The sequence below is a fragment of the Equus przewalskii genome, chromosome 30 (assembly GCF_037783145.1).
Source record: "Equus przewalskii isolate Varuska chromosome 30, EquPr2, whole genome shotgun sequence".
NCBI lineage: Eukaryota > Metazoa > Chordata > Mammalia > Perissodactyla > Equidae > Equus > Equus przewalskii.
The window spans coordinates 1,818,735-1,835,706 of NC_091860.1; the positions used below are offsets into that span (position 1 = coordinate 1,818,735).

General features: G+C 44.8%; 1 protein-coding gene across 12 annotated transcripts in view; it reads right to left on the reverse strand.

Moving 5' to 3' along the window:
* The window catches only part of CCNY (cyclin Y), a 318,347-nt gene that overhangs the window by 168,395 nt on the left and 132,980 nt on the right, over window positions 1–16,972 (reverse strand). The window contains exon 1 of one of the 12 annotated variants that reach the window (XM_008537142.2): window positions 15,157–16,790. The exons of 10 other annotated variants lie outside the window; for them this stretch is intronic. In XM_008537142.2, the coding sequence (XP_008535364.1) occupies window positions 15,157–15,190 (34 nt within the window). In that variant the 5' untranslated portion in view covers window positions 15,191–16,790. Of the gene's footprint in view, window positions 1–7,170; window positions 7,327–15,156; window positions 16,791–16,972 lie in introns of those variants that run through there. One more of the 12 variants, XM_070601612.1, reaches the window with a different exon arrangement.

A 16,972-nucleotide genomic window follows, 5' to 3' on the forward strand; every position in this document is an offset into this window, starting at 1 on the left:
TGTGACGACGTGGACAGATCTTGAGGGCATTATGCTAGCTGAAATAAGTCAGAGGGAGAAAGACACATACTGTATGATCTCACCTATGTGTGGAATCTAAAAACAAACAAAATCATAGAAAAAGATCAGATTTGTGGTTACCAGAGGCCAGGATGGGCAGTGGGGAACTGTATGAAGGTGGTCAAAGGTGCAAACTCCCAGTTTTAAGCTAACCAAGGCCTGGGGATGTCGTGTGCAGCATGGTGACCAGCTAACACTGCTGTGTGGTGCACTGGACAGCTGCTGAGAGTGATTCCTAAAACTGCTCATCACAAGCAAAGAAAACATTATTTTTCTTTTTTTCTTTTTGTATCTATATAAGATGATGGATGTTAAACTAAAATTATTGTGGTAATCATTTCACAGTATATGTAAGTCAAGTCACCATGCGGCACACCTTAAACTGCACTGTGCTGTATGTCAATTGTATCTGAACAAAACTGGAAAAATAAATAAAATTTTAACAAAAGGAAAAAAGGAAAATTACTCTTCTTTTTTCCAACCACATCTGTGTAAGGCTGGATTTTCTTTATATACTTCAACCAAAGCAACATATCACAAAAGATCGACTACAGAAGCACATGTGAGATTCTAGCTGCCTTCTATTAGCGAGATATTAAAGACATAGTAAAAAATTTAAAACAATACTACTCTTCTTACCAAATTTTCTGTTTTGGAGACTTTAGTTTTTTTTTGTAAAAAACGTTATTTACATTAGTAATATACAATGGGTATACTATAATGTTATTTTAAAACAATTTATTTTTAAATTATCAATTTTAATTTCTAATATAAATATCTATACACAAAATCTCTTTGGGGTGTGCAGCATTCTTTTATTGAGATATTAATTCACACACCATAAAATTTACCACTTAAGAATTCAGTGGTTTTTCATATATCCACAAGGTTGTACAACCATCAGCATTATCCAATTCCAGAACATCTTTATCACCCTAAAAAGAAAGTCCATACCCATTAGCAGTCACTGCCATTCTCCTATCTCTCCATCCCCTGGGAACCAATAACCTACTTTCTGTCTCTATGGATTTGTCTATTGCAGATAATTCATATGAATGGAATTATACAATATGTGGCCTTTTATGACTGACTTTTTTCACACAGCATAATGTTTTCAAGAGTCATCCATGTTGCAGCATGTGAGTACTTCACGATGTTTTATAGTTAAATAATATTCCATGTGTATAGAGATATCACATTTTGTTGATCCATTCATCTAGTGATGGACATCTGGGTTGTTCCCACTTTTTGGCTATTAAATTAATGCTGTTATGTACATCTGTGTACAAGTTTTGTACGAATATATTTTTTCAATTCTCTCCAGCATATACCTAGGAGTGGAATTGATGGTAACTCTAGTTTAATTTTTTGAAGAACTGCCAAATTATTTTCCACAGTGGCTGCACCATTTTACATTCCCATCAACAATGTATGTGGGTTTCAATAATTTTTAACACTGTAAATGGGGTCGAGACCAAAAAGTTTGAGAACTGCTATGCTAATCTGAGGGGATACTGAGATAGAAGTCCCTGTGCTCAGTGAGGTCATAACGTACACCACAGCTCAGACCTGCAGAGACAGACTCAAAAATCACCCCACAATGACCCCACCATTCTGCTCTCTCGCCTCGCCTTTACTTTCATCCTCAGTGTCTCTTTTTCTCCCACTATCTCTAGTGGGCTCCTTTTGCTGTTAGTGCCGTGGATTCTGGCTCCTAGCGCCCTGTGGACAGCAGAGCGGAACCTGCCCCATCCTTCTGCGCCATCCTCTCACCTTCCGGCCTGTATCAGACATGCTCTACTGCTATTCACATGGCGTTCATGGCCAATGCTTTCAGAAGTGGGTGGCCAGGTCTTTCTTCCTACTCTGTCTCAGTCTAGAAGCCCTGCTGAAACCTGTCCACCATGGGGGACCGTGCTAGTGTTGGAAACGCTGGTGGCACAGCTTTCAGCATCCCAGCAACACGCAGCCACCTGACACCTGACAGATGGGTGGCTGCTGTGCTCCCTAGCCTTCCATAAAGACTGCCTGCCACAGCCCTCCACGGCAAACAGGGCGCTGGGCTTTCCGCACTCATGCGCCTTCCTCTCCACGTACCCGTCATAGTCAGAGAACTTGTTTCTTCACCTACAAATACAATTTCTCTCAACTACTTGTAAGATTCAGTGCTGCTCCAGAACTCCAAGGGTAGATTCTAACTGAAGTTTTGCAATATTTATTACACCTGTGAAGCAGCAAAAACTAAGGCCCAATACTACTGAAAGCAGGTCTCCGGTGATTTTTGGAGAGAATAGTTTCCCCCGAATTTGAGTACCCTAATAAAATTCAAATACTCCTCAGCGCTTGGAATACTGAAAAACAGTGACCTCTGAGTACAGTCACAAAATTAAGAATGTGCTTTACGTTAACACAACCCAAAAGCACGTTTTCTTTATGTAAATTTTAACTGGAATAAAAGTAAAAAAATCGCAGGGTTTATGTGGCAGAGGGAATAATTACCATCAAAGGTGTCCATATCCTAATCTAGGAATATATTTCCTTCCACGGCGACAGCTGTAGGGGACCCCGTATTATAAGGGAAGTGAAACAGTGAGGTGCACCAGGGGCACTCACAACTAGAACATACAACTATGTCCTGGGGGCTCTAGGGAGAAGAAGAAAAAAAGAAGCAGCAGACTGGCAACAGATGTCAGCTGAGTGCCAATCTTTAAAAAAAAGGGAGGAGGTGTAGCCTAAAGGGTGCCTAGGAGAAATACTGACAACGCTCAGCAACAATGCAATCATTCCAGATTTCTACCTTAATGCTAACCTGGACTAAGACAGCATGGCTACACACGCAGGCAGTCTCCTAGCCTAGGAGGGCTGGGAATTGACAGAGAGCGTCATATATTCCAAGTCTGGAGAAGTGCTTTGCAAAGACTAGTTGCTTTTCAAATCTAGAGTTTCTGTCATCTTTTCCAAGGAATTTCTGAAGTGATTCCTACTGCGTGTAGTTAAGTGAATTGGCTTAATATGGTGACATAACGAATCACTCATAAAATTGGAAACATCAAGTGGAAATTTTAAAAGACCATTACTCTATAAACTTGCTCTGCAAAAATGCCTTCTTAACTGTATTTAGTGTTTCAGCTTCCATTGTGTTGTTCACATTCTAGGAACAGATAAATCAAAAAAAATCTATTTACTGTCTCTCTCTTTTCTTTTTTAAGTGTACTGTAGCACTTTATTTTCCTCACACAAGATGCATTGCCTGGGCCTAATATTCTCATGTTAACAGTAGAAAACCAGAATTTGTTGTCATCTCTTAAAGACTGGAGAGTTGCGTACAAAAATTTACATAAATTAAAAAGAGGAATAAATTTTCAGATGCAAGGGTTGCACATAGAATTAAAGTCACCAATCGGCAGACTGTAACATAGGGAGGGCAGCCTACATTTTACGGATGGGTCCAACGTAATCACAAGGGTCCCTAAAAGCGAGGAGGGAGGCAGAAGAGGAAGTCCACTGACTTGTGGACTGGAGATGTGAAAATACTCAGCCACCGCTGCCGACTTCAAAGACAGGGAAAGGGGCCTAAAGTCAAGAGATGTGAGCAACTTCCAGAAGCAGGAAAAGGCAAAGAATGAGTTCTCCCCTCGAGCCTCCAAAAGGGAACACAGCCCGAAAACAGAGTAATTCGTGCAGAGGGCCCGGCCACTCGGACCATCCTGTGTTGCTGTCAGCCACTGAGTCTGTGGTAAGCTGTTACGGCAACAACAGGAAACTAACGCAGCGTAAATCCCTTTTTTCCCCAGCAATCATTCTTTCTAAGATTCCCACCTCCCCTCTTCCTCTCTCCTTCCATAAGAAAGAGGCACTGGCCTGTCCACACTCTTCCCCTTGAGCTTCTCAACATGCTTTTTATAGTCTGAACCCTTATTCTTGAGCCCTTTTTCTGTCACATGACAGGTATCAGAGACCTGCTCAGCACCGCTTCATAACCAGCGTTGACACTATGCTTTTGTCTCCTCTGCATCCTGGTTTAATAATCCAGATCTCTTCCGCGGGCGAGGCCTTCACTTTCCCCCTGTTTCGTCAGTGTTATCTTTGGCATACTTGCCTATTTTTCCGAGACACACGTATTAGGACCTCTAATATGCCATGAATACAAACTGTTTGAGAATGCTTATCTGACAAACCAAGTTCACAAAGATGAAAGCTGCATCACCATTCCACGGGATTCTTTCAACTGGCTCCACTCGAAACAGCTCCCCGCCTGCAGCTGCAATACCTCTCAACACAATCTCCTGGTTGAAAGTGTCATTTGTCACTAGTCTCTGTGTCGGAAGACATATTTTACAGCACTAAAAATTAATGTGAACTCATCTACCATAAAGGTAGATGAGAAATAACCCATGTGACTGGCTACCAGGATCACCAGAGCACTCTGCTAAAACATTTACATTGGTTTGCTGAGTTCGCACAGAGCAAGCTTCTTTTCCTGTTTCTCTTTTAGGAGACATTTGTATTCCTACTGAGAAAATGGAAGGATCAGCTACTCAGGAACAATGTCAAATGCATTAAAAATTAATAAGAAAAAAATTAGCCCCGTGGTACTATTCCATCTCTGGTTTCATAAGCTATATGCATGTACATGTCACACAGCTGCCCTACGAAAACTTCTAAGCTCAGCCCTTGTTCTGAGAAGAAAAGGGCCGAAAGACACATCACTCAATATGCCCGCAGTCCGTATGTGGACAGACACAAAGCAGAGGGATCTTAACTGGGGAACCTTTAATTTTATAAGCTGCACCTCTTGCTATAAATGTTCGAAACATCAAATTATGTGCTATTTCCAATGAGCCACCAATCACAAAAACAAAAACAAAATGATACTATCGACCACGTGGGCATTACTTTCCTAGAATAAATATTTCCTTCTATGCAACCACTACGCAAAAAGTGAAACCGTTATTGGCATAGAGCACCTCAGAAAACAAGTTGCTACAGTCCTAAGAGGCACTCACGTGTGTAATACACTGTCCTATACAGAGCTGCTGGGACGGGAGGACAAAGTAAGACACACCGTCCCTGTGATCAGCACAACCAGGGAGGGCACGCTGGTCCACTCTCCCCATCTTCACCACCCTCGCAATACCCAACCACACACCGCTGCAGAGCAAAGAGGCCAAGACAGATGACAGTGGTCACTCCCTTCGCACCAGGCCTGGGCCCCACATCCCTGAAAGGAAGCTTTCATTACCCCCACTTTGTACACTAACAAAGGGACAGGATGTAACCAGCCCACACCACACCCAAGTGGGAAGCAAAGCCAAGAGTCAAAGTCAGGGGGGCCCGACTCAGGCTTGTCCTCTGAGACTTACGTAAGTTTTATTACATTTTATTATACTTACAATTATTCCTGGATTTAAAAATCCTTTCAGTTTATAACCTAGCAGAGGAAATAAAAATAATCATAATTTTAAGCAATGTGTTTCAATTCCCTGTGAGATGAGATACACTTCACTAACCCTAGTGAAAGAGGAGGAAGGCGCAGCAGGAAGGGCAACTCCCGGCAAAAGCAGGAGCCCGCAACGCACGGACGGGGGGACAACAAAGGGAACATCCTGAGGGCAAACAGAAAGCTGAGAGCCGGCAGGCCAGGGCCACCTTCGCAGGCCATGGAGGCACTGGGGCTGAACCAGACTCAGCGAGTCGCCTGAGGTTTGTACAGAGAAGAGGAAGGTAACACAGGAGGGGCTTTTGGAAGACGAATCTTCGCAGAATCAATTCAAGCCACCCGGAGCGCACGGCCAACAAGGAAGGTTCCTCTCCCACGTGACAGTAAGAAATGCAGCGACGTGAGCGCGGTGGCTCCACGGGCCTCCCAGCCCCTCCTCCTTCCTCACTGTCAGGGTTAACGGGGTCCCCGGGAGGCCCCCATCTTGCCCTCCTCCTCCAGGTTGGCTCTGTAAACCATTCTGAGTCTTTCCCTCTATACTGCTCCATCCTCTGAGCCTTCAAAACACATAAGCATCTCCCATTTGGGAAAAAAATAAAACGCCTTTTCACTTCCAAATTTCACAAATGACTGGCCTGCTCTCATTGTTGCACCCTTTGTGGCCTTGAATGTAGTAATTTAGCTTCTGTTCCCACTGAAATCTTCAAGGAACACAACAAACTGCCGTCAATAACTCATCAAACACAGTGGAATTTACTCAGTCTTCACCAACTTAACGCTCGTGATCATCCTCTTCATCGTGAAGTTCTTTCCCTCTCTGACTTTCGTGGCTGTCTCTCCTGGCTCCTGTCTTAACTCTCCGACCATCCTCTGTTTCTCGCTCCTCTCCCTGCCTTCCAAACACAGCTACTGTGTTCCCAGGTCCTGTCCCAGGCCTTCCCATCCTGTGCTCAGCTGCCGGTGCCACGGGGATAACGACAACATCTCTGCCCTGTCCTGATCTCCTCAGCCCAAGGCCCACGTTTAAACTGTAGGGAGGATGAAAACACCTGTCAGCACCTGGTACAGACTTGTTTAGAGAGGTAGACAGAAGTGAGACTGCAGAGGGCCTCAGGCAAGGGGGAGCCAGTGACGGTCACTGAGGGGGCAAGTGACTTGCTCAAAGTCTGCAGAAGGTCAGCAGGCAAGACTGTGAAGAAGGATCTAAACGCAGAGGCGGAGGCAGGGAAGACCCCTTATTGAGCCCAGCCTTGGGAAATAAAGGCAGGAACCAGAATGGCAACAGTGGAAATCGAGAGGAAGCGAGGTCCTCCGAGGGGCTGACCTGAAAGAACAACGAGCAGGAGCTGTCCAGGCCCTCTCACCCATCGGCCCGTCACTGAACAGGCACCACGTTCCTCCTGTGTCCCCACAGGGGGCTGGACAGTGGTTATGACTACATCACCCACGGCAGTCCCAGCTTGGAAGGGACCCAGGCTAAGTGCGGAAGACAGGAAAAGAAATCCAGCCTTTTTTAAAAAAAACCTCATGGAACAGCAAGTGAAATAAGCTACCTAATTAATAGACAGCCAACAATGAACAGGGTGTAAGAGCTTCTTTCCAAGATGAGAGAGGAAGCAGTTGACCACAGGAAGAACAGCAACAGGGAAAGAACGAATACTTCCCGGTACCTGGCCCCGTCTCTGGAGAAACTGGACAGCAGTAAAAACACAGCCACAGGCTCCTCCTCATCATCATCCAAGGTCTGTAATTAGCTAAGCTTCTAATCACCATGTTCGAGTCAGGCTTCATACCTAGCCCGCTTCCAGGCACAGAGCAAACGCACATACACGTCCAGGCACATGGGTGGGGTCACAAACGGTCTCTGCTCCCTGTGAGCACACACCCTGGGCAATGAGAATGTGGGTGCTGTGAGGCCGGTCTGAGCTAAAGCTTCAGGGCAAAGCCTCTGGGTGAGTTACTAAAAATGCATAGGCCCGTCCCTGCAAATTCTGATTCAGAAAACCGTATTTTCAAACAGCCATCCAGGTAATTTTGATGCAGATAAGTGTACAGGTCACACTTTAAACGTTCTTAAAAGTGGTTGCGAAGTTTTACACAGGTCAGAATTCAAATGCACTTCATTAAGATACCTGATCACCTCTCATCTAATAAAAATATTCATTTTCTGAGGTCCAACTTACGAAACACATACGTGATAATGTGCAGAAGCAGAATACTCAATTACTTATTAGTAAGCTTAATGTCAGAAACACATATCAAGCGCAAATTTTTATATATCTTCAGCTCACCTAAGCGTTGGTTCAGCACACTGATAAAAATCCTATGAAAATCTCAGGCAAGATAAACTTCACAGGGGAAAGCCCAACAGAGCAGTTTTCACAAAAGGGTATATTAAGTCAAGAATTTATATTCTTATATAAATTCGTATTCATATTTTCATAATTCATATTATGAAATCTTAATTCATATTTTCATAATTCTCTCCCATAAGAAATTGATTGGAATTTCCTCTGTTTTCTGAAAGCAAGAATCCAAGTTTTCAGGGATTACAGAAACAGTTCTGTATGCGTCTTGCCAGAGACCACAGCCTCCCTAAACTCTGCTGAGCTGCTAGCTTTGGCTCTGCGAATGTGACTAAATCTACCCCTCACACCAGACAACGTTCACACCCTCAGCAGTTGGCCAAGGCCTCTGGTGGGATGCAACACGGTGCTAAGGAGTCCGCGGGATCGGTCCAGGTGCATCTGTCCTGCTCTGGCCCTCTATCCCACTGACACGCCCCGAGTGGAAGTCAGATCCCACACAGTCACAGCACCTCACATACTCTTAACTCATCACAACACACTGCATGGCCGTGCTGCCTGATAACGTACTGGTCCAGACTGTTTTTCACGTTTGGCACAGGGCTACTTCCTCAAAGCACGCTGGGTGGATCTCCATGATGTCAGAGCAGCGGGGACTTCCTCAAGATAACAGGCAGGCCCCAGCAGCTCCTTCCTGTACCCTGGCAAAGTGGAGAACACTGGACGACTTCTGAATAGAACAGTGATAAGATCCAGAGCTCAGTAATGGAAAGCACAGCAGCTTGGAGTCTGCAAATCTGCTCGTTCAGCCCAGCTATTTAGCTTTTCACCAGCTCTGTGACCTCAGAGAATTCTCGGCCTCAGTTAAGGAGAGTTGAGTAAGATGATCTCTGAGGCACCCTGAGGATCTAAAATCTATGATTTTATGACTCTTTCCATCAAACAGCTCCCTTACTCCCAAGTGAGCAGGCACTCCCCGTGCCCCCAGCAGGCCTGCCCCAACCCGCAGGGCAGTGTGGAGCTAGAGGGCAGCATCAGCCCATCTCCAGACAGCACGCTGAAACTCACACAATGGGATGTGGACGGGGCCCCCAAACCTGGGAGCAGTCTCCCCAGCAGAGCTATGCCTACAACGAGGGAACAGAGTGTAGGAGGACACCCATGGTCTACCATCCCCATGAAAGTAACAAGCACATATATACGAACGCCGGGTAGGAGATGAAGAGAAGCAAAAAAGTTGAAGACAATTTTATATAAGAAAAACTCAGAACACAGAAAAGCTCATCAGTTTGCCTGGAGAACCAGCCACGTGATGAGAGGCTGGAACTTTCAGTCCCACCCCAGAGCCCCGGGGAGGGGAGAGGGGCTGCAGATTATCGTCAATGGCCAATGATTCAATCAATCACGTCTAGGCAATGAAGCCATAAAAAGCAAACCCCGATGATTTAATCAATCATGTCTAGGCAATGAAGCCATAAAAAGCAAACCGGAGACGGTTCAGAGAGCTTCAGGGTTGTGAACACATGGAGATGTGGGGAGAGCAGGGCACCCAGAGAGGGTGTGTAAGCTCTGCGCCCTTTTCCCATACCTTGCCCTGTGCATCTCTTCCACCTGGCTATCCCTGAGTTGTACCCTTTTACAATAAATTAGCAATATAGGGACAAAAAGAAAGAAAGAAAGAAAAGAAAAGCTTATCAATTCAACGTAAAAAGCTCTTTTTTTTTGCAAATTAGGAAAAGACTATGAGTACTCCATTTTTCTGGCAGAGAAGCTCCTGCAAATGAAAAATAGAGGGACATAATCTGCAAATCAGTGTTAGAGATAAGGATGAAAACCTGATGCCCAGGAACTGGACGAGACCCACCCAAGGTCACGCCGCTAAAGACTGAGCGAACACCACCCCGGGCCTCCCAGCTTCTGCGCGGTGCCTTCCCTGCAGGGCCGCCTTCCCAAGCAGCAGTTCTCTCCGCTGTGACAGCCTCAAGGCAAGACGATCCGCAGCCTCTGTCAGCAGTTCCAGACTCCGTCCTCTCTCACCGTCAAGAGCTTCCTCAGCACATGCACCTGAACCGACTCTTCTGATACTTTTACCCCTTTCCTCGCACTGATAAACAATGACTCATGGCCTTCCGTCTAAGTATTAACCAAGCACTTTAAACCAGCACCTATACTCCAAAGTTTTGAAAAGGGGGTGGGAGAGTGGGGATGTGTGTGTGACCATGTGTGTGAACCTCCTTACTCGGGAGATGGGGACAATGAGAGGTTCCCTGAGAGGAGGTTTTGTTAAATGAAATCTGTGACTTCTGGTCACTCAGGCAGGCCTTTTTCTGGCTTAGGGAAATTCCCTTCAAATTGCAGACCCGTGAAGGTGTCCAGGGAGACACACGTGTAACAGGTGTGCCCTGCCGACCCTGCCCCTCCAGACCACACTGCTCGAGGGCGGGAAGACGCGCTCCAACCGAATGACATCTAGAGAGGAGGCCACCTCTGCGAAGCCAGCCCCTTTCAGAATGGCATTCCAGAGACGTCTAAACTGTCCCAAGTTTTAAAGTGTTCATTTTATTCCGTAATATGCATGAGACTGAGCCCATGGTATCTCCCAAGAAACAACCTTTACCTAGTCATGTCATTCATAACTAATATTTACTGAGGGTCTACTTTGTACCAAGCACTTTAGCTTTTTCTTTCACTTTATCCCATAACAACTCAATGAGGTAGATAGTTTTATTATCCCCATTTTACAGAAGAGGAAACTGAGGCTGAAGGAAGTTGAGTAGCAGGCCCAGCTCTCCCCAGCACGAGGTGGGGCAGGCCTTCCAACCTGCAGCCAGACTGAGGAGACCCAGCCCTGGGCCTCCAGTCTCCCTGTCTTCCAGTGGTAACTTGAAGAGTAAGAACAGACACGGGCACTAGGACGGTCCCTGTCTCCAGACAGGGAACCTGATTTCCCTGTTTTTACCTCCCCCTCCAAAATATCCTACTCACTAACACCCAGTGAGTGCCCTAAGAACTCCAACTCAAGCGCATTGCTACCCTGCTAAGGACGCTCCCTCACTGCCTAAGAAAACGCTCAGACGCCCCAGCCTTCCAGCGGCCTCGGCGACTCCCCAGGGTTCTCTCGGCACTTCTGTTTGAACCTGCACATTGGCCAGAATTACCTACTCTCTGAAACACTCATTTCAAATTCACTTTTTTCAAGAAACAGTTACTGACTGCCTACTGCACACCACTTATTCCCTTACTACTAGGTGAGCATCTACTAGCACTGGCAGCGGGCAGGATGGACTTGGCTCTGCCCTCCCAGAGCTGAGAGGTAAGCCTGATTCAGATCAGCCTCTGGGCCCGGAAAGCTCATTCTCTCCTCTGCGCCAAAATTCCACTTAGGCTCCAAGATTCAGCTTGAGCCCTCCCCTCCTACTGATGCTGCCCACGGTCTTACGCCTCCAGTATGGGGCACACGGCCAGCACACTCACCCACCACCGCCCATGGGTGCTGTGCCCTTCCTCGACAGCTACACTAAACTCAGGAAGGGACATAAGGCATGCCCAGTGCCAGGCACTCAACAGGTGCTCCATAAACATTCACCCATCTGCCTCTTCCACCTTCTTATATGATAAAGACTTCCTGTTTTGTGAGTTTCCATCGTATATCTTATTTCCCACATAAACTCTATTCTCTGATAAGCAGGTCACGTTAGTCCCATCCACATAAAGCCCTACATTTTGCAAAAGTTCAGTACCTGTTGAAAGAAAAAGATCTTCCCACCATCCATTCTAAAGTTTGAGGATTCTGTCTCCCTGCTAGCAGTCATACACTGCCCCAGGTTAATGTTTTAGTATAGGTCCATTTCCACACGATTTTAAAATTATTACTTAAAAAAAAATGCAGGCAAATGAGCATATGAAAAGATGCTCCACATTTTATGTCATCAGGGAAATGCAAATTAAAACAATAAGATACCACTACACACCTATCAGAATAGCCAAAATCCGAGCACGGACAACACCAAATGCTGGTGAGGACGTGGAGCAGGAGGAACTCATTCACTGCTGGTGCGAACGCAAAATGGTATAGCCACGTTGGAAGACAATGTGGTGGTTTCTTAGAAAACTAAAGAGACTCTTACCATACAAGCCAGCAATCATACTCCTTGGTATAAAGGACTGAAAACTTATGTCCACACAAGAACTTGCATGCAGATGTTTATAGCACTTTTATCCATAATTACCAAAACTTGGAAGCAACCAAGATATCCTTCAGTAGGTGAATGGATAAATTGTGGTACATGAAGCCATGAAAAGACATGGAGGAATCTTAAATGCATATTACTAAGTGCAAGAAGCCAATCTGAAAAGGCTATATCATATGATTCCAACTATATGACATTCTGGAAAAGACAGTAAAAAGATGAGTGGTTGCCAGGAGTTGGGGTCGAGGTGAGGAACAAATAGGAGGAACACAGGATTTTTAGGACAGTGAAAATGCTCTATATGATATGATAATGAAGAATACACGTCATTGTACATTTGTCCAAATCCATAGAATGGTGAACCCTAGGGTAAACTGCGGACTTTGAATGATGATGCATCAATGTAGGTTCATCTACTGTGACAAATGTACCACTCCGGTGGGAAATGTTAATAATGAGAGAGCCTACCTATGTGTGGGGGCAGGGGAGGTTTGTAAGAAATCTCTGTAGTCTCCTCTTGTTTTGCTGTGAACCTAAAATTGCTCTAAAAAATTGTCTTTAAAAATAAAAATAAACAAAAAATAATGCAGGCCATTTCTTTCAAGAAGCCTCTAAACCTGAGACCTTTTTCAAAAATAAGATAAGATAGCATTCTAACAAAAGTGTGAAAGAAAAAAAGGCCTCTTTTTGTCCCAAATGTAAAATAAGCACCTATTTTCGATGCCAGATTGGAAGCCCTGCCCACAGACGGCCGCCCGAGTCCAGCAGAAGCCCTGTGGGACTCGTGACCACCACGCCCTCGTGCTGGAAGGCCCTGGGCATCAGAGAGGGCAGCAGCGCTGAGGCCCACACGGGACACCAGAGCCCCTGGGCCTGAGCCCAGAGAGGAGAGGCCCAGGCTCCAGCCTCATGGTCCCAGGAAGAGGCATAGGTGAGCACCTCAGGCAGGGAGCGCGCTGGCGAGGGCTCCGAGCAGACGCCGACGAGCTTGAAGCCCGCTGCCTGCAGGCCCCCTCAAGACCTCACCCCCACGCCAACACAGCAAAGCCGCACGCAGGGCCACTCCACCTGCCCTGAACCGAGCAGAAAGAGCAGACGAGCCAAAGACTTCAGAGCCTGCGACGCCACCTCAAAGCCACCTCTGTGCAAACACACCCCCCACAACCCTTCTCACCCCCATGAACACCTTTCACCAATGCCAATTTACAGGATAAACTGGTACAACCTTGGCCGGGCGCGGGAGCAACAGGGGGCACTTTGGCCGTATACATTAAACAAAACAAAACTCTAAATATATCCTACCCTTTGACCTAAAAATTCTAATCCTAGGAATTGCCTCAGGAACAAAGCAAAGATGTAACCCCAAAATGCATGGACATGATTAGTCTTCTAAGAATTAAATGTAATATAAAAATTGTATGTAACACAAAGAGGGATAAATAGGAGATTAGTTAACAATGGCAGAGCCATAAAATACAATACTACGCAGTGATTAAAAATGAGGTAGAAATGCATTTATTGACATGGAAAAGTTTATGTGAAAAAAACTGTTTTAAAATGGTACCCAAAAGGTACCTCCCACATACGATATTCCAAGGGCAAGGAGCCCACATGGTAGCATATTGTTTCCAGAGCAAGTCAGTTAAAACTCTTTCAGTGGAGATTTTGTACCGAACAATGGATAATTCAGTTACCCTGTGAAGGTCCATGCCCACTCCCTTCTTTCATGCCTCAGCTGGCACTCAAAGCAGACCACTCAAGGGAACCAGCCATGACACAGCTACATCTGTGCTGTGCAATTAACAGCCACTACCCACATATGACTATCTACAATTAAATTCTTTACGATTCAATAAAATTTAAAATTCAGGTCCTTGGTCACACTAGCCACATTTCAAGTGCTCTGCAGCCACATGTGGCTAGTGACCAGCACTGGACAGCACAGACATGGAACCTTGCCATCGTCACAGAAAGCTCTGTTGGAGAGCACTGCCCTAGAACTAAAGAAGGGTAGGCCAAAAGCTGACAAATGAGGTTTAACTAACGAAGAATCCCACGCTTCCAGGTGAGCGGCCACACGAAGCCACAGCGTGGCGTGCACAGCACTGCTCAGAGAGCTCCGGTCCTCCTTCCCAGGAGACACAGCACTGGGCGCAGCTCAGGGACAGCCTCTGAAGCAGAAACCCACACGTGCTAAGCTTACTCCAGTGACACATCCACGGCACAAAGAAACTTCTGTATTATTTTTTGGAAATAAATTCAGAGCCAGTTCATTTCAAAGAAATCTCATTTCTTAAATGTAGCTCCAAATCAGTATCAAAGCGTTTAATCACTCAATTTATACATGAAGCCCCAAATCACATGCTGCTTTTCACAAAATAAAAGAATCTAATTTATCCTCAAAAGGCAATGACTGCCACCATCCCATCAAGAAAACAAGTATGTAACAAGCTAAAATGAAACTCTAGAATATCTTTAGAAAGCCAGTGCCCTCACTTAGACGCACTCAGTGCATGTGTGTGTGCAGACTCCTATCTGTGCACGCGTCTACACATACAGGTACACAACACAGAAAGAGAAACAAGTCCACACTCAGCAAACGCACTCTAACACGGCAGCACATCCTCCTGAGATACAGCACTCTCAGCGTTTCAGGTTAATGAACAGAACAAGGAATTCAATCACCCAAGAAGAGGAGAATCTCTTCCCTTCCCGACAACAGACAGATGTCTCCTACCTGGTTTTGTAATACACTAATACTCTTTAGCTGATAAATCAGTCTAATCATTTTAAACTTACTTTGAAATAATTTTCAGATTACAGAAGAATTGTAAAAGTAGTTCAGAGTTCCCATATTCCCTTCACCCAGCTCCCCCTAAGGTTAACACCTTACACAGCTGTAGTACAATTTCCAAACTAGGATCAATACTATTAACTAAAGATTTCTATTCAGATTAATCATCATTTTATTTTCACCTAATATTATACTTAACTGGCATTTCTAGCCGTACAAAGATTAACAGGGGCAAAAGAGAACTGACAGCCTCAAAACTTCCCCAGGGAAGTGAACCAAAAACACCTCAATTTGCAATAGGTGACCCAATAGCAGGTAACCCCGACGGCACACACATGAGGGAGAATTTCAGCTCTGGTCACTTACCTTCCTGTGGCTTTTTATTTCTGAAGTTCGACATTTTTTCAATTGCTAGCAGGAAGCACAGAAATGTCTCCTCATTTGTTAAGCACAGAAGAAATGAATCCAGGCTTTGTTTTGACTTTAAGATATTAAGGCTGCAGTAAAAAAAGCTATGATTCTTTGCTACACACGTCTTTACATTATGAGGACAAGTTAAACATAAATATGTATCTGCATTTTTTCTTTTCTAGCTGAGTATCAAATTTATGTTATTCTTGCTTCCAACTTCAAATGTCCTCCAGAGAAAACAATCAATGTCCTCCAAGAAAGATAACCTATCTTACTCATACTGCATAAACCTCACCAGCTCAATAAACATTACCAGGTAGGTCTAAGACAGAACTGACCGTAAATATGAAGCCCAGGGATAAAAACCTTTCACTTGCATTTGGAATTTTCCACCTTCCAAAGCGCTCATGTCCAAAGCATGTTCTAACTGGCTAGTTTCAAAAGGACACACACGATGGTCCTGGGCTGAACCCAGCACTCACAGAACTCACAATAGAAACGTCCACATTTCAACAAGGGCCCAGTTCTCACTCAGAACGATTCCCCAAGTCAGATTTATACAGCCTGTGCTTTGGTAAAGACCTCAATCTGTAAAAGAAGATCATTTTTTAAACTGCAATAATGATAAGAAAGTTATAGGTTAATCTACAAGGAACCCCAGTTTTTGGAGAAACACTAACACAGTAGCCGGAAAAAATGAAATATAAAAACATACAATTCACAGAAGTGAAATGCCTAATAAGCACACTAACATAGGTAATGTTCCTATTAAAGCTGACGTAAGATTCCAAAATTCTTTAGAAATATGTCATCTCAATATTTTGCACGACTATGATGATGAATTCAAATTATCCCAATGGTAATCTGACCCTCCCACCACAACATATTTTTATATTAGTTAAATGCATAACATTATTTTCAACCAATTTAAAAACATGCGTCTGGTGGTCAGAAAGCAAGCTTCTGGTGTATCTATTTACATGTGGGACACACAGGATGTAAAACTCAGCCACTTTTCTATTACTGGTGTTGATGCAGAACAATGCTGGCTTGACTAACTGAAAGACAAGAATAACCAAACAGAAAACTCTTGCTAAATCTGAGTACTTGAACTTCACCCCTGCTTGCTTGCCTCTTCTCTTGTTCAGATGGATGGTGAATTATGAGCTAAAATACCAGAAGTCACATGAGAAATGAGATCAAAGGATCCCGAATCACCACAAGCTGCAGTAAATACACATTCTCATCAAGTACACTGACTATAAACTGGATCTCCCCATCATCTCTTTGACACCAATCTGGGGAGGAGAACATTCAGATCTTTTCACATTACTAGAATTAGAAAATTACATTCTCAACAGGAATATATTAAAATCAATTGTGGAAAAACTCATTATCACTTAACATTGAGAAAGATTGTATAAACCTATCTAAAGCCCAAAATTTTACCCTCTCCTCCTCAAAGCCAATTCTTCCTCCTCACTTCTCTGATTCCTGTTCACTGAAACAGCACTCATCCCATCTCCAAAGACTCAGGCTCAGTTCTGAGTCCTCCCTCTCTCCCACACCTTTAGGGACAAAATTAGACTGCTGTTCCACGCACTCCTTCAGCAGAGCCTTCACACTCACTCAGCGGCAGGTGGGCGGGGACACAGACTTCTGTGAAAGCCTTCGCTCCGCCTGGGTAGTCGTGGCACATTCGCACATCTGAGTCGGGGGCGGGGGTGACAGCAGCAGGCTGGCTTCTGTACCTCTCTTCCCAATCTACTAC